General features: G+C 37.2%; 1 protein-coding gene across 1 annotated transcript in view; it reads right to left on the minus strand.

The window, feature by feature from the left end:
- Positions 1 to 18,672, minus strand: part of lca5 (lebercilin LCA5) — a 109,080-nt gene that overhangs the window by 9,109 nt on the left and 81,299 nt on the right. The window contains exon 6 of the mRNA XM_051925575.1: positions 7,074 to 7,198. Within this exon, the coding sequence (XP_051781535.1) occupies positions 7,074 to 7,198 (125 nt within the window). The remainder of the gene's footprint in view (positions 1 to 7,073; positions 7,199 to 18,672) is intronic.

Raw genomic sequence — 18,672 nt, forward strand, 5'->3', positions numbered from 1 at the left:
GGGGCAAAGCACCCTAGTACCATTAAATTATCCATGCACCAAAATTGGTAAGTAAATTAAATTCACTTAATTTAAAAATGCACATTTCAAGATAAACTATGCACATGCACTTTAGGAGAGATGGCAGTGGAGTTTTTAACCAGATTGTTTAACGGAATTTTTGAAAGTGAGAGGATGCCTGAGGAGTGGAGAAGAAGTGTACTGGTGCCGATATTTAAGAATAAGGGGGATGTGCAGGACTGCAGTAACTACAGGGGAATAAAATTGATGAGCCACAAACATGAAGTTATGGGAAAGAGTAGTGGAAGCTAGGTTAAGAAGTGAGGTGATGATTAGTGAGCAGCGTTTTGGTTTCATGCCAAGAAAGAGCACCACAGATGCAAGGTTTGCTCTGAGGATGTTGATGGAGAAGTTTAGAGAAGGCCAGAAGGAGTTGCATTGTGTCTTTGTGGACCTGGAGAAAGCATATGACAGGGTGCCTCGAGAGGAGCTGTGATATTGTATGAGGAAGTCGGGAGTGGCAGAGAAGTATGTAAGAGTTGTACAGGATATGTACGAGGGAAGTGTGACTGTGGTGAGGTCTGCGGTAGGAGTGACAGATGCATTCAAGGTGGAGGTGGGATTACATCAGAGATCGGCTCTAAGCCCTTTCTTATTTGCAATGGTGATGGACAGGTTGACAGACGAGATTAGACAGGAGACCCCGTGGACTATGATGTTTGCTGATGACATTGTGATCTGTAGTGATAGTAGGGAGCAGGCTGAGGAGACCCTGGAGAGGTGGGAGTAGAGTTGGCGAAGGTGGATGAGTTTAAATACTTGGGATCAACAGTACAGAGTAATGGGGATTGTTAAGAGAGGTGAAAAAGAGAGTGCAGGCAGGGTGGAATGGGTGGAGAAGAGTGTCAGGAGTATGACAGACGGGTATCAGCAAGAGTGAAAGGGAAGGTCTACAGGACGGTAGTGAGACCAGCTACAGTATGTTATATGGGTTGGAGACGGTGGCACTGACCAGAAAGCAGGAGACAAAGCTGGAGGTAGCAGAGTTAAAGATGCTAAGATTTGCATTGGGTGTGACAAAGATAGATAGGATTAGAAATTAGTACATTAGAGGGTCAGCTCAAGTTGGACAGTTGGGAGACAAAGTCAGAGAGGTGAGATTGCATTGGTTTGGACATGTGTAGAGGAGAGATGTTGGGTATATTGGGAGAAGGATGATAAGGATAGAGCTGCCAGGCAAGAGAAAAAGAGGAAGGCCTAAGAGAAGGTTTATGGATGTGGTGAGAGAGGACATGGGGATGATGGGTGTAACAGAATAAGATGCAAAGACAGAAAGATATGGAAGAAATGATCCACTGTGGCAACCCCTAACGGGAGCAGCCGAAACAAGAGGATGACATTTCAAGGTAAATTATGCACAATGTTAAGTCTTTTTAAATTTGTTAGCACCATATCTCATGAAGTACACAAACCTTAGCATATGAGCACAATAGCTTGTTTTAGGAAATGAAAATACTTCTGAGTTTGTGTAAAGAATAGAGTGTAAAAGATTTTTGTGAAGTCTACATTGCCATTTATTTATTTTGCCATATATTAAGTACTGAGATTCAAATCAGTGATATACTGCCATTTGTTCAACTTTTATTTGATAGAAGTCAACGCATAACCATAGAAGACATTGATTTAATCCAGCTCACTCCATACTTTAACAGTGGAAATGGATATTAATGGGTAGTAAGACTGGAAATATTCAGTACAATATATAATTCATAAACGTTTGTTTATAATCTAGCTATTCTGTTGTGCAAGTCCTAGGAAGACAGGCTCTTGAGTTTATACAGTTAGGTCCATAAATATTTGGACAGAGACAACTTGTTTCTAATTTTGGTTCTATACATTACCACAATGAATTTTAAATGAAACAACTCAGATGCAGTTGAAGTGCAGACTTTCAGCTTTAATTCAGTGGGGTGAACAAAACTATTGCATAAAAATGTGAGGCAACTAAAGCATTTTTTAACACAATCCCTTCATTTCAGGGGCTCAAAAGTAATTGGACAAATAGCTCAAAAGGCTATTTCATGGGCAAGTGTGAGCAAGTCCGTCGTTATGTAATTATCAATTAAGCAGATAAAAGGCCTGGAGGTGATTTGAGGTGTGGTGCTTGCATGTGGAAGATTTTGCTGTGAACAGCCAACATGTGGTCAAAGGAGCTCTCCATGCAAGTGAAAGAAGCCATCCTTAAGCTGCGAAAACAGAAAAAACTCATCCGAGAAATTGCTACAATATTACGAGTGGCAAAATCTACAGATTGGTACATCCTGAGAAAGAAAGCAAACACTGGTGAACTCAGCAACGCAAACAGACCTGGACGTCCACGGAGGACAACAGTGGTGGATGATCACAGAATCATTTCCATGGTGAAGAGAAACCCCTTCACAACAGCCAACCAAGTGAACAACACTCTCCAGGGGGTAGGCGTATCCAAGTATCTACCATAAAGAGAAGACTGCATGAACGTAAATACAGAGGGTGCACTGCAAGGTGCAAGCCACTCATAAGCCTCAAGAATAGAAAGGCTAGATTGGACTTTGCTAAAGAACATCTAAAAAAGCCAGCACAGTTCTGGAAAAACATTCTTTGGACAGATGAAACCAAGATCAACCTCTCCCAGAATGATGGCAAGAAAAAAGTATGGAGAAGGCGTGGAACAGCTCATTATCCAAAGCTTACCACATCATCTGTAAAACACGGTGGAGGCAGTGTGATGGCTTGGGCGTGCATGGCTGCCGGTGGCACTGGGACACTAGTGTTTATTGATGACGTGACACAGGACAGAAGCAGCAGAATTAATTCTGAGGTGTTCAGAGACATACTGTCTGCTCAAATCCAGCTAAATGCAGTCAAATTGATTGGGTGGCGTTTCATGATACAAATGGACAATGACCCAAAACATTCAGCCAAAGCAACCCAGGAGTTTATTAACGCAAAGAAGTGGAAAATTCTTGAATGGCCAAGTCAGTCACCTGATCTTAACCCAATTAAGCATGCATTTCACTTGTTAAAGACTAAACTTCAGACAGAAAGGCCCACAAACAAACAGCAACTGAAAGCCGCTCCAGTAAAGGCCTGGCAGAGCATTAAAAAGGAGGAAACCCAGCATCTGGTGATGTCCATAAGTTGAAGACTTCAGGCTGTCATTGCCAGCAAAGGGTTTTCAACCAGGTATTAGAAATGAACATTTTATTTCCAGTTATTTAATTTGTCCAATTACTTTTGAGCCCTTGAAATGAAGGGATTGTGTTAAAAAAATGCTTTAGTTGCCTCACATTTTTATGCATTCGTTTTGTTCACCCCACTGAATTAAAGCTGAAAGCCTGCACTTTAACTGCATCTGAGTTGTTTCATTTAAAATTCATTGTGTTCATGTACAGAACCAAAATTAGAAAAAGTTGTCTCTGTCCAAACATTTATGGACCTAACTGTAGTAGAGCTGTCATCTATTAACTAAGTTTAGAATGGTTACTATTTACATTTTTTTAAATATATGCATTTCTGTCTTAACAATCTTAAAAGTATGTGTACTTTACCACAAGGAACACTGTACAGCGCTGCATGGCTAGTTTTTTCTTGTCTTCTTAGGGAGTCAAGGCTTGGGGGCTGTCAAAGAATGGGGCCTATTAAAGCCCACTGAGGCATTCCTTATGTGATTTTGGGCTATACAATATATAAATACAATAAATTAATTATTGTTTTTGTTGTTGTATCCAAAATCTATGGGGTATGGGAGACTGGGGATTACATTATGAAGACTAGAGCTGGCAGTAAGGAAAATTGAGAGAGTAAAGACAGGGGATCATTGTGTTTACAGTATATTTGTTCCTCATTTTATTTTTTTCTAGTTTTAAATATATATTGTAAATCAGCAGTTTCAGTAAGACCTTCTAACTACAGTATCTCTCTATTATAAAAAAAAAATCCTGTGGGAGAGAATGACTAGGAGACAATACGTGATCTTCACGTTAAGATCACGGAAGACAAACAAAAGACCCGCGAGACGAAAGAGAATGGCCAAGAATTGTCTCGCGGGGATATAGAACATGAGATTCTTGCAAGACACACCATACTTACAAGCAATATCAGAGCACGGCCAGCAAAAAAATAAGTAGTGTAAAGGCACGCAGTACACCATGGGTTTCAATGCATATAAAGTGTATAAAGGACAATACGTTATAAATGAAACAACGATGACTAAAATATCATATTAGCGCAACAAAAGGAAAGGACCATCATCAGGACCAGGTGTAAATGAAAAAATAGCAGGACAAAGCAAGGTCAAAAATAAAAGACAAAGAGCAGAAAACAAAGTCTTTTCGCCTTTGCATCATTCAATGCACAAAACGTAGATTTACACAATAATGGACCTTACGCTATGAGAATCTGTGGTCCCGCAACAGTTATTGCAACGACAAGTTTAATTTCAAAGAAAACACAATTTGGTCAGGTGTATATGTATTATCACAGAGAAGCGATCACAACGCGAGCAGCAGAGACAAGAAGTGGCAAAAAGGACAGAGGCTGCACAGGCTTTAAAATGATCAATGGACAGCACGGCAGCAGCTGCACCCCCCCCCCCCTTCACAACGCGAGCAGCGTTATAAGTTCTGCTAGAAAGAGATTTAACTGTGCCCGGGGCTGGAAATAAAGGACAATTATTGTTTTTACAACGTCACGCGAGACAAGGCAGTGAGCCATCATTTAAAACAAGTCCACAGACATCTAACCTAGCAGTTGTTGGATTGCTTTTCGCAGACACGCATCATGTGCTCCCAGCTCTTAAAACAACGACATGTGAGTAGCAGAACAGGCAGCTCGCAAGCAGCAAAAAGAGAGCAGATGATCTGACGGCATATCTTCAGTATGTGTTCAGCCGCCACCCCCCCCTTCACAATGCAAGCAGCGTTATACGTCTTGCAAGAAAGAGATGTAACCATGCACGGGACCGGAAATAAAGGACAAGTATTGTTGTTACAAAAGTTTTTAAAGTAAAAGTGAAAATAATGCATATGTAACAATTCCCATGAAAATAACAATCAACGCGAGCAGCGTTATACGTCTTGCAAGAAAGAGATGTAACCATGCACGGGGCCGGAAATAAAGGACAAGTATTGTTTTTACAAAAGTTTTTAAAGTAAAAGTGAAAATAATGCATATGTAACAATTCCATTGAAAATAACAATCTCTTTAAATTGTATATCCGGTAAACCAAACACGGGGGTGGGCGAGCGAAGTGAGCAGGGGGCGGAGCCCCCTAGTATTATAAATAAACAAGACTCTGTGTTTGGTTTTATTTTCACCTATATAGGCAGTTGTTCCCCTGTATAACACAACCACATTTTGGCACTAATCAGTCCTATTGGTTGTACAAATAGGTATGGGGAATTCAGATTAGTAATCAAGTAATTTTCCTTGTTTAACAAATATGCAATAGAAGTGTTTCTGCATGCCCAAAACTTGTTATACTAGGCCCATTGAATGCCCAGGGCCACCAAATGATTTAATTTAGTTTCATGAGAAAATGATTCAGGCACTTACCTTTCCAATGATGTGATGTACAATTAAGTATATTAATTATATATAATGCCATGCTAATACTGTGCAAATCAATTCATAGTGGAGGATTAGAAGAAATAAAGAGGATCCTTATTAAGTTCTTTCCAAAAAAAAAATCTTTTCACTTACAAATCAATAATAAAGAGATGGAAATGGAACATCATCTATAGCATAATTATGTTTAATGCTACTTGAAAAAAAATCTGATATTATGGACCATTCTTTTTCAATGCACTGTTTGCACTGCCACAGATAACTGGAACAATTTTGTTTGTTTGTGCTGATAAAATCTTATTTTTTTATATTACTGAAAACATCATATGTATCACTTCCATGGGGAAATTTTCTTTCATGGTTTCCAAATGGAACTACTCCAGCTGCACATAAAATTGAACATAGTATACAAATTTCCCAAAAGACTTAAAACAAAAATAAAGAAAAGGTAGATGTGTGTTTAAAAAAAGGCTTGCAGTTTTGCTCTTTGCATCCAGATTATATCAAGCCATCTTTTCCTGCAGAGTAGCACAAAGGACAAACTAAATCTTTGTTTTTTTATGTTCCTCCTGCTGTATGCATCTAAATGTACTCTTTGAATTAATAGTCTATCTAGTATAATCTACAGTAATGTAAATCTTATTTCTTTTGCTCATGTGTTTTCCCTTTGGGGACTCCTGTCTGTCACCATAGACTTATTTCCAGTACTAAACTGGACCATGAGAGAAAGGGTGGGTGTACATGTAATTTCTTAGTGTGAGGGATCAACCGGCTTTTTCAGTGGTGGCTCCTACAGGGGCAGGCCACGGTTGCAGATGTTGTAGCTTAAAAAATGCATATGTTTTATTATCTGGAGAGAATTACAGGCACTAGTAAGTTGCAAATGATTAACACATCATTACAGAGAGCAGCCTCAAGAGTCCAGTTTGGTTTAGTAAGGTCTGAACATACAAGTAAGTGGAAACACATCATGCTCAGGCCAATGGAGCTTACAAAATCCATTAGATTGTGATGCCAGGTTCTCTGGTCATTCCACAACTTTTCCAAGGTCATTAGAATTTTGTCAAAATCTCAGCTCACATACTGACTGAAAGATGAACAAAGAAATCTCTTAAAAACCTAAGGTCACCATCTAAAGAACTAGAAGATTTATGAGTCAACAGTCAGAAAGAAATGACACAAAAAAACTGTCTATGTGATCAGAAAGAAATTAAAAATAAGAACACTTTATGTGATGCCTAGATGGCACAGTGGCAAAACTAGTACTTCTTTGTCTCTCTAGAGCACACATTTCCAGACATATGGTAGGCACCGAGAATGTGTAATGGAAACCTTAAGCATTCTGCTAGTTGTTTGCCTATGTAGTATATAGGACTCCTGACTAATCTCATTTTCCCCATAAAAAAACCTGTACCACTAGCTGTCTTAAAATCATGAACAAATCTGGCATTTATGAATTGACTTGCCTTTGAAGAGACATCCTTTTCTTGAGAGACACTCTTTGATTCTGTAGATGGAGGTGGTGAGGGAAAATCACTGGACAGCATGTCACCATCTGTCTGTACTGCTTTTGATGTGTTCTGGATTACACCTTTTGTTAAAAAAAGAAACATACACCATCGTATAATACTAACGTATAATTTCAGAACCTGCAAAAAAAAATTGTAGTTGGTGGGGAACACTAGAATTCACAAGATCAGAAACTGTTTTAAAAACTGTTTACAGTAAAATAGCATTCAACTATCAAAAGATCAAGAACCCAAAGATTAGGAAACCTTACAAAAAAATCATTTGTCTGATTTTTTTTAAAAGCGGCACAACTTAAACCAACTTTTAAAATATTCATTCATTCATTTTCTTACCAGATTTTTTTTCCAGATCACAGTCATGGGAAGCCGGAGCCTATCCCGGCGGCAACACAGGCGTAATTCAGGAACCAGATGTTTAAAATATAAAGTGCCTTGTGAAAGTCTTCATACCCTTTTACTTTTTCACACTCTGCTGCCTAAAAAATACAATTCAAAATGCACTAATGTAAGAGTTTGTTTCACTGATCTAAACAACAAAACACTGTATTTTCAATGTGAAAGAACAAATATTGAAATCTTCTAATAAAATCTAAAAGTCATTTGATTGCACACTCGTCGAGTCTACAACCTGGGGTAGAAGCTTCTTTTGTGGCAGCTGATGCCATGGGTGATTTTGGCCAAGTTGTAACATATTTTGCACATTGAGATGATCCAGTGTTCTTGACAGAGCAACATTTTTTAGTTTGCTGATCATCTGTTGACTACATATCTAAAGTCTTTCTAGATTTTATACTAGATTCAGTTATGAACTTTTGACTGTTTCTCTGTCTGAGGACATTCACTTTCTTTTTACTGAGCCTGTGTAATGCTGATTTTTCAATTGCTGTTGAAAGGTGAATCCTCTCTCCACTCTCATGACTATGGCAACAGGATGTGCCTCACATTGGCACCACCATTCTTTTATTTGATGTATGATAATCCCCACAGTTTTATCTGCTTGCACCACTATACTGTGTTATAAGATTGTTGGTGGTAGAAAGGTATCCTTCTTTGACTGTATTAGACAACTACATAAGACTATTTAAAATTAAACATTTCTCTAAACCTCAGAAGTACAGTCCTTTGAGTATGCTTGGTCCTTCTCAGTGACTATATTACCAGTTTATGTAACCCACGGCTAATGACTGCTGAGAAAGGAGCAAACAGAGGTACTGTCTTGGTGGTGTCATACCATGTTTTCATTTAACAATTGTGAAAATGATCCTGCAACACCTGGAGCCTAGAGGTGTTATAGATGATTTTAGTACAGGAGATTTGATTATATATAATTACGGTAAATAGTCTTCATTCTGAAGTATTGAAGCACTATGATATAACAAAGACTGGGGATATTTAACGTATTGTGTGCCTTAGGAAGATGACATAATTTAGAGCTGTTGTGACAAAACACATGAAAATGTATGCAATCAGCATTTTTGTTTTTAATTACTTTCTGAAGATTTCAATACTGTTCTTTTTCATAGTGTATTGTAGGTTGTGCATACCAGTAAACCAAAGTACTTGAATGCCTTATGGACTAAATTCCTGGGAAATAGAATGCCAAATATTGTACAAGGGTGTGAAGGTTTTCACAAGGCAATGTATACTGTACATTTACTTATAATTTAATGAAATTGTTATACATAACATTATGTCAACAATAAATAATTTTTCTAATCTACTCAGACATCATATGAAGGTCATCCTGGCAACAGTGTACAAGATTAAATCTTCCTATGATTAGGCAAACATTCTGTTGTGGAGCTTATAAAAAATTACAGTACACAAATGCAACAGAGGAAATTAACCTAAAAGTAGGCTTTTCAACCACAATACAAAACTAATGGGTAGTGCATCATACCAACTCTGGTAGGAGTGTATGCGTGTACACACCAGTCAAAAGATTTAGAATACCTCAGTTTTTTCAATTTTTATGGAAATGCATGCAATTTAATATCTTAATGTTTCATGAAATCAAGGCATAGAAGAAATAAAACAATGGCAAATAAAAAATAAATCAAGGAATGATTATGTGTACAAAACTTTATTCAAATTTTTGACTCATCAAAGAAGCCACTACTGTATTTGCTGATGTAACAGCCAAACTGTGGTAACCCTTTCGATTCAGAATGCCATCACTCTGTGCAAGTCACCAACTCTGCCTCAAGCTAAAGAACCCCAGACCATCACACTTCTTTCTCCAGTTCTGGCAGTTGGTATCACACACTGTGGAACCATCCTTTCACCAACTCAACAGTGTACAAACACCCTGTGTGATGAACCGAAGATTTCAAATGTTGATTCATCGGCCCATAAGAATTTCTTCCAGTCTGCAGTAGTCCATAGCCGGTATTTCAAGGCCCTATTTTATCCTTTAAGGAATACTGCCACTCGCCCTGTCAAACCTGTAGCATAAAGTCTCCTCTTCACAGTAGAAACTGACCCCTGTTAAGCTGTGTTTGAAGCTGTTGCGCTGTGAGGCGCCTATCACGCTAGCTATTGTCTTCTGATTGGGTTGTGACTTTAGGTCTGCCAGATCTCCTCCTATCAGAGTTTCTTCCAGTTTTCAATTGCCTTTGGATTGTGTAGGACACAGTAATCACTGACACTTTGATTTTTTTGCCATTTCTTTAAATTAAACGCCTACACTCCTAAGGGTAATAATGCTCTATCTCTTTTAATTTGTTAATTGCCGTTTTCTTGCCATTAGAATTTACAACTTTCTACAGTGTAATATTGTCCAAGTAGTACTTGAGATGGTATGGTAACATAGTCTGCTTCAACTCTGTTTTAATACAGACAGAGGGTTACTAAGTAGGGATACCTGTGCAAAGCTTAATTTACTTTAACTGCTGCACGACATCTGCAGGTTGTAACCTGTTAGTTGCTCCCTGAAAAAGGTCCATTTGTAATATTCTAAAATTTCGGGTTTTTTTTTTTCGTTTTTGCTAACCTAAATTTTGAATTTAAAACTCTGGCACCATTTTAGGTCATACATTGCATTTCACCTGATGAAATGTAATGAAAAAAGGAAAAAACTGAGGTGTTCTAAAACTTCTAGTCTGGTAGTGTATATCCCAACATCACATGCTACAAATGTATGTGAGAGGATAAGAGGCTTAAAAGTTAAATGTTAGGGTTAGGATTAGGGTTAGAATAAGAGGGTGACAAACAAATACTGAATAGTAAAAAAAAAAACAAACAAAAAAAACACTTGGGTCTGATAAATCACTATTAAATACATCCCTGCATTCATCCACTCTTTTAAAATCATGGCATTAAATTCAGAACTGGGCAAAGTACTAACCCAGACAATAATATTTAGTGCAATGTAATCAGAAATGCTGCTATAGCTGAAGTGTTTTTTTTTGCTTTATCACCACTGACTAAAAACCTAGATGAAGAGGTAGAAAATGCAGCTGTCTTTGCACAATTAATTAGAACTTCAGTAAAGACTGTCAGAGTTAAACTAGCTGTGCCTACAACACAAGATTTCCCAAATCCGTGCAACTCTGAAAGGTATAGAAGTGAACATACAACTGCCATGAATTATCACCTGTCAGAAAAGGCACATATACTGTATAAACATAATCAAAAACAAATGCACAATTCTTATAAGGTGACTTTGCATGAAATACACAATCAATAACTTGACCAAAAACTTATATTCCCTTGATATAGAAATTTATAAATGCTGTTTAATGCAGATATAATTGCAAGAGCTGCTCTATAACTGTAATAACACAAACACATATTTTTAGACATGCATTTTTTGTTGCAGTAGTGTTATGATTTTGTAATTAGTCAAATAAATCTTATTCACAATTATATTGCAATATATTACATAATCAAAAGTTTTAATTTGTTGTGTTTTCAAATTACATTTCATATAAAACCTGAAAACATTCATTAAAATAAATGATTTGTTGCAAAGCAGAAATACAGTAATAGAACCACAGTTGACAAAACAGATTTCTCCCCCTCTCAAGGAGGATGACATTTAGTTGTTTGGCATCACTACATATATCTACGTTGAGTAGGCATAAATAAGAGCCCTACAATAGACAGCTGTCCTGTCGAGGATGGAGTTGCATCTTGTTGGAGTATAGGTTCCTCCTCCAGGAACACTGTGCAGAAAATGGATAAATAGATGACAGCTTCTAAATTTTTCAGCATGTATGTTGGTAGAAATAATAGGCAAAATTTGACTTGCAAATAAATCAAATGTGTGGAAGAATATTATGCATATGCTTGACTACATCATTACTGCAGATATTAGTCTGGGAGACCACTTAACCTACAAGGATTGCCCATAAAGTTTTGTAGCACAATTTTTTTTAAATTCTAGTAATTTATTATGTAATTGTGTGAACATACTAATAGGCGAACTATATGTACTCTATTTGCTGCACATCTTATTTTTCTACTTAATCACTATATCAGCTTCAACAGAAAGAAACAAGGTCATGTATTCCCCTCCTTGTACTTGTCTGAATCCTAAACTCACAAAAACATTCTCACTTCTACAATAACCTTATCAAACATTTAACCATTAATTGGGGTTTTTTAAGGGTTCCAAACAGATGGAGACTTGATGGAACAAGATCTGGGCTACTGGGTGGATAGCGAAGAACAAACCACTCAAGTGTTACACTTTCTTTGTGAGTTTCAGACTTATGTGTAGTTCTGCCTGCTTTCTTTCATTAGTCCAAATTCAGCATAACTCAAGCACCAATATCATGTCAATATCAATATGAATATGTGGCTGGAAACTGTAGAAACTCACTATCAATGTTTTGGTATACTGAAGTTTTCATAAGTTATGAACTCACCCCATACCACCCCTTCATAGGCTTGCCCCCTTCTTACATTAATATGCATATAGCAAAATAACCAGTACAATGTCAAACAAAAGCTGAAAAGGCAACAGACATAAACAACAAAGAGACAGCAGCACAAAACAAAAATGTCCTAAAAAAATAGAAATAAAAACAATGTGCTAAAGCTCATGCACAAGTGATTCAGAAATTTTTATGAAATTAATGTCAAAATGATGATTAGACCATGCTTCAAGGTGAGATTATACAGTGTTCCAAAATGGCTGCCACAATCAAGCTACAAAGTCCCCAAACTCCCTCCCCCATCCCAAGCAATAATTACATAAGGATTAAATTTCTCTCAATAATTTAACATTGTTGAAATGCTTATTGCATATTCAACTCAGTAGTCATAATATAACTTTTGTAATTTTCCATGATATTCTCAAAGCAATTTCTTATATAAAACTAGGGGGCTTCGCTTCCTGCTCGCTTCGCTCGCCAACCAATGTTTGGTTTTCCAAATTTTTTTTTTTCTTTGAATTGTTGCTATTTCATTAGTTTCACTTTTATTTCAGAACTTCGTTAAAAACAATATTTGGAATCTTCAGAGTCCCAACATGTTGAATCTTTTAAATGAGGTCTGTGAGACGTGTTTAATGACTTTGTACCATAGTTCAGGATAGGTTTCTCTGTTTGGAATTTCAGCACAGACAAAACAATCTACATCATCAGCAGTTAATTATTTCTGTTGCAAAGTAACCAATAAATGCATGTGAGGTAAACCCCGTTTTTGAAATTCTCTGACTTAAACTTCAAAGCCTTACAATATTAACATACTTCAGACGTATCACCTATGTCCATACATTTAATCTCTATTCGCCTTTTCGTTATTTCTCTGAGTAATAATTTCTCTTTGTTTGCGCTAATGCGATGTCTACTTTCTTTGTTTTGACACTTTCGTTTTTTTCTGCTTTCATATTCTGTATCTGCATGTCTTTTGAATTCCACTGTTTTCATTATCTCTAACCTGCTCTGCATGTGTTTGACCCCCTTGTTAACTTCTTTATGATGTTTTACTTTGTTTTATACTCTTGTCTTTTATTTCTGACCTCACTTTGTCCTGCTATTTTTTCCAGTTACACCTGGTCCGTGATGATTATTTTCCCTTTTTTCGAGTAATAATTTCCTTTTGTTTGTGCTAATGTGATCTTTACTATCTTTTTTTGATGCTGTAGCGACCTCTGTGTCTGGCTCGAAAAGAGAAGAAGTAAAAAAAAAAGCCAAACAGACAGACGTAGTAAAGTCTCACAAAAGTTTTACTTGAACAATCAAGAAAAAAAAGCCAACTTCATAACCCCAAACAATCGAACCTAGCAGTCACTCAAAAAAAAAAAAAAGGCTTCAACCTGCCTGGGACGCTACAATACTTTGGAATTTTACTGCTTTCATATTCTTTACCTTTCTCTGCATGTGTATTGTGCCATCGTTTTTTTTTTTTTGAGCTTTTCGAATTCCACTGCTTTCATAATCTCTAACCTTTTTGAACGTCTTTATGAAGTTCTACTTTGTCTTGTACTCTTTGTCTTTTAATTCTGAACCCGATTGGACGTGCTTTTTTTTCAATTCCACTTGTTCCGGGCTGATTATTACTTTCCTTATTTTCTGAATTTGCACATTGATTATTCTTTTTCTTTTTTGCATTTGTTCTCTCCAACGCTTTTGAGTCTCTTTTCTCCGCGCTGTTCTTTCTTCTTCGCTTAGTTGTCGATGTTTTATCTATAACATATTGTCCTTATACGCTATATATGCGCTTACAGCCCTGGATCTGTGTGTGCTCAAAGCCTTGACACAACTGAGTGTTTTGCTGCTCGTGGTCTTATTTGACATAGGTTGTAAGCAGGGCGTGTCTTGCAAGAAACTCATGTTCTATGTCCCCGTGAGATGGTCCTGGGTCAATCTCTTGGCACAAAGTCTCATGTTTAAGGTCTCCGCGAGATGCTCCGTGGCCAATCTCTTTCGTCTCGCGGGTCTTTTAAGTGTCTTCCGTGATCTTCACGAGATCATGTCTCGTATCCCTAGTCTTTCTCTAGGATTTTTTTTAATTATAGAGAGAAATACTTTTGTGAAATTTTCTTTGTGCCTGGCAGTTCTGGGCAAATACTGAGTTTCTTGGGCATGCCCTTTGACACTGCAATGAGCCTCTGAAATGAAAGGATTGTGTTAAAAAAATGCTTTAGTTCCCTCACATTTTTATGCAATCGTTTTTTTCACCCCACTGAATTAAAGCTGAAAGTCTGCACTTCAACTGCATCTGAGTTGTTTCATTTAAAATTCATTGAGGTAATATACAGAACCAAAATTAGAAAAAAGTTGTCTCTGTCCAAATATTTATGGACCTAACTGTATATCACCTTAATTACTTATGTATAATACATTTAGCACATTGGTCATTAAACAAAAAAAGAAATTTATGAATACTCATTTGCGTTTCATTGTTGATATCTTACTACTGTTCTTCAATGGTTATATTGTATGTGGATTGTATTTCATTTTGATTTCTATGTTATTTTATCATCATTGAGAAACACAATCTCTGCCTCACTCTCTTATGCAAGGTGTAATGGAGACCATCTCCTTCCTACATTGTTCTTCAGTACTGCTGCCACCACTCCAATCTTCCCTGACTCCTTCCATGTATCTCCAACGATCTTAGCTCTGAAAAGTCTACTGCCAACACATTCATGCCACCAGCTCCACCTCACACTGCTCACTTGGAGACTAGACAACACCATCTGCACTCACTTTCTTCAAATCTGTGAGACGATTTAAGCCAGGACCTTTTCCAAACCAATGAATTTAAGCAGAGAAGCAAGTCTCTAATGTACTGCACCATAAATGGCTGATCCTCTCTCATGCAGTATAAGCCAAAAACAACCTTTTGTATTATTTTGAAACAGACTGGAAATTTCTAGAGAACACAGCGTAAGACTATAAGAAGAAACCACTCAAATCATGAAGTTTATCTAGTTAGCTAATAGCCAGGTAATCTCAATATCTTATCCATACTGTGATCCCTCGCTATATCGCGCTTCGCCTTTCGCGGCTTCACTCTATCGCGGATTTTATATGTAAGCATATTTAAATATATATCGCGGATTTTTTGCTGGTTCGTGGATTTCTGAGGACAATGGGTCTTTTAATTTCTGGTACATGCTTCCTCAGTTGGTTTTCCCAGTTGATTTCATACAAGGGACGCTATTGGCAGATGGCTGAGAAGCTACCCAACTTACTTTTCTTTCTCTCTCTCTTGCGCTGACTATCTGTGATCCTGACGTAGGGGGTGTGAGCAGGGGGGCTGTTCGCACACCTAGACGATATGGACGCTCGTCTAAAAATGCTGAAAGATTATCTTTACGTTGCTACCTTCTGTGTGCAACTTTTAAGTATGCTGCACGGTGTTTCGCATACTTAAAAGCTCAAAGGGCACGTATTGATTTTTGACTTTGTTTTTCTCTCTCTCTCTCTCCCTGCTCTTGACGGAGGGGGTGTGAGCTGCCGCCTTCAACAGCTTTGTACCGCAAGCCAAACAGCCCTATTGATTTGTTTGCTTTCCTCTCTGTTTCCTTTGAAGAGGAAGATATGTTTGCATTCTTTTAATTGTGAGACAGAACTGTCATCTCTGTCTTGTCATGGAGCACAGTTTAAACTTTTGAAAAAGAGACAAATGTTTGTTTGCAGTGTTTGAATAACGTTCCTGTCTCTCTACAACCTCCTGTGTTTCTGCGCAAATCTGTGACCCAAGCATGACAATATAAAAATAACCATATAAACATATGGTTTCTACTTTGTGGATTTTCTTATTTCGCGGGTGGCTCTGGAACACAACCCCCGCGATGGAGGAGGGATTACTGTATATACTTTAATTTTCTTTAACATTTCTGCTTAAATTACATGACTTTGTAGGTGGTTCAGGACCCGTAAAATACTTTCTTTAAAGAATGTTTCCGGGCATTTCAGTCTCAAATGCAACTCCTCTCTCACTGTTGCCATCAAGTAAGTGATCTCCAATTTAATCAAAAAGAACTCTACTGAATGAATGTCATCAACACCTGTAGGAATGCTAAAGACTTGGATTAGTTTTCCATTTCAATTAACTCTAAGTAACTAAATCACAATTACATATGTAAAAAAAGACTTATCAAGGTGAAACAGGGTACTGGTTAGTCCTGCCTGTTCAATTACTAGCTTGGTCACTGGCTGTGTGATGTTTTTAAGGCTTGTTCTTTCTCCCACACTCTGTGCAGGATTCTCTCTGCATAGTTTATCCTAAAGATTTTAATAAATGGTTAATATGCATACTGTATCTATATTAACCCCATGTGTGTGGGTCCAGGTGTGTATTTGAGCATGCCCGGATGTGAACTGGTTCTCATCCCTGCCTTAATAATGTAGGCTACAGCTATAATGAAAAAGTTCAGAAAAATTAAAAATCTTTACAGAAACTAAAAATAACATTAAAAAAATATATTATGTCTGTAAACAAGAAAAAGATTATGCAATGAATCTTGCACAAATAACAATAAAAAAATGATTCTGGAAACTGTCAGAAAAACTAATGAATGCTGCACATTTCATATTACTTTTCTTAACACTAGAATTACCAGAGCCAACGAAAAAACTCGTAAATCTGGCCCACCTTAAATTCCTTCACACCTCTCCGTCAGCCTGTTTTGTCTTCTAAATGTGTCGATAAGCCCAAGCAGCAAGCAGCCTGCTATATCTCCCTACGCCCCACCGCCTCAGAACGGGCAAGAAGTTCTCTCAGTTCTTGCCTTGATTGATTATCTGGGAGTGAGCTACCCAGAATTGTAAGAGGAAGTAATTTGATGTGTGTTTTGTGTCTACAACAATCGATGTAAACACATTGTTTAAACAGAAACTTTTTCATGTTTTAGTAATAAATAGCAAAATGTAGACATGAACTGTATAATGTGTGAAGCCTGATGGCCAAATATCAAATGAACACTTTCACAAAAGGTGCAAGTAAAATATGCCAGCTTCTGTGGTGTAGCGGTAAGATCCGCTGACTTATAATCCAGAGGTCGTGAGTTCGAAACTGGCTCCATGGCAAATTTACCGTTTTGAGTAGTGAGTTTCTTTTATTGTTAAAATTATACAATAAAAACACATTTGATTTGTGTCTGTAACAGCCGGTGTAAATTTATAGTACTTGTAAAAGTTAGCGTTATTTTTCACTTTTATTCTCTTAGTCACGATCACGATACAACTCCCACCCCTCCTCCCCCTCGCCCCAGGTCTGACACAGTTACTTTTTATCTGAAACTAGGAATAACTGAAGAAGTGAGTGGTGTTTTGAGACAATGGAACTGGAAATTCTCTGATCTGGATGGATAAAAGCTGACACACAAACGCTGGTGAATCTGCCTTCTTCGTATCTCACTGTCACTTGAAATTTATTTTTATTCAGTTTTATTGAGTGTTCCTGCTCACGCTGAATTAGTATGCATCTTATGGTCCATGATGTCAAAGCCGCACTGACAAAAAACAGAGACATACGTACAGTGCATGCGGAAAGTATTCACAGCGCATCACTTTTTCCACATTTTATTATGTTACAGCCTTATTCCAAAATGGATTAAATTAATTTGTTTCCTCAGAATTCTACACACAACACCCCATAATGACAACGTGAAAAAAGTTTATTTGAGATTTTTGCAAATTTATTAAAAATAAAAAAATTTAGAAAGTACATGTACATAAGTATTCACAGCCTTTGTCATGAAGCTCAAAATTGAGCTCAGGTGCATCCTGTTTCCCCTGATCATCCTTGAGATGTTTCTGCATCTTAATTGGAGTCCACCTGTGGTAAATTCAGTTGACTGGACATGATTTGGAAAGACACACACCTGTCTATATAAGGTCCCACAGTTGACAGTTCAAGTCAGAGCACAAACCAAGCATGAAGTCAGTACATTGCTAATAATTAACTTGGAAAGAAATAAAACAAGTAATCACAAACCTGACAGTATCTAGCGAGGTCGGAAGAAGGGGTCACTGACTAGAAGGCTGAAACTGTAACTCCAGTCAGCAAAATGGTGATTAAAAGGATTCTACTAATTACATAATAATACTTCTCACGTAAAACATCTGTATTATGCTACACCCCCAAGATGAATTAAAAATGGTAGATGCTACCAAGCAAATGCAGACGACCAGTGCTTCTCAGCTTGTGGTATACATGAGGAGTTATAGGGTGTTATGAATGTAGGAATATTTTGAGGAAAATAAAATAAATAACAAATTTATTTTGAAATGTGACAATAAATAAATAAAACATCAATGACATATCAGCATAAAAATAATTAAATGTGCCATAAAAATCTTTTGGTTGCCTATTTTTCTTTATATTTATTTTTTCATTTATTTACTTCAGTGGCACTGCACACAACATATGCCTTGAAATGAAAACTATTGCTTTCAACTATTGTCAAAGTTGGAGGGTGGGCTTTAGCAAATACTACTTTTTGACTGGTGAAAACATATTTTATGACACATTTAATAATTTGTACTCATAGAACATTTTGTTTTTATTTTATGAACTTGAAAAAAAGTCAGCATTTCCAGACATGTATGAGGTAAATCTCAAGAAATAAAAC

This window comes from Erpetoichthys calabaricus, chromosome 3 (genome assembly GCF_900747795.2).
Source record: "Erpetoichthys calabaricus chromosome 3, fErpCal1.3, whole genome shotgun sequence".
NCBI lineage: Eukaryota > Metazoa > Chordata > Cladistia > Polypteriformes > Polypteridae > Erpetoichthys > Erpetoichthys calabaricus.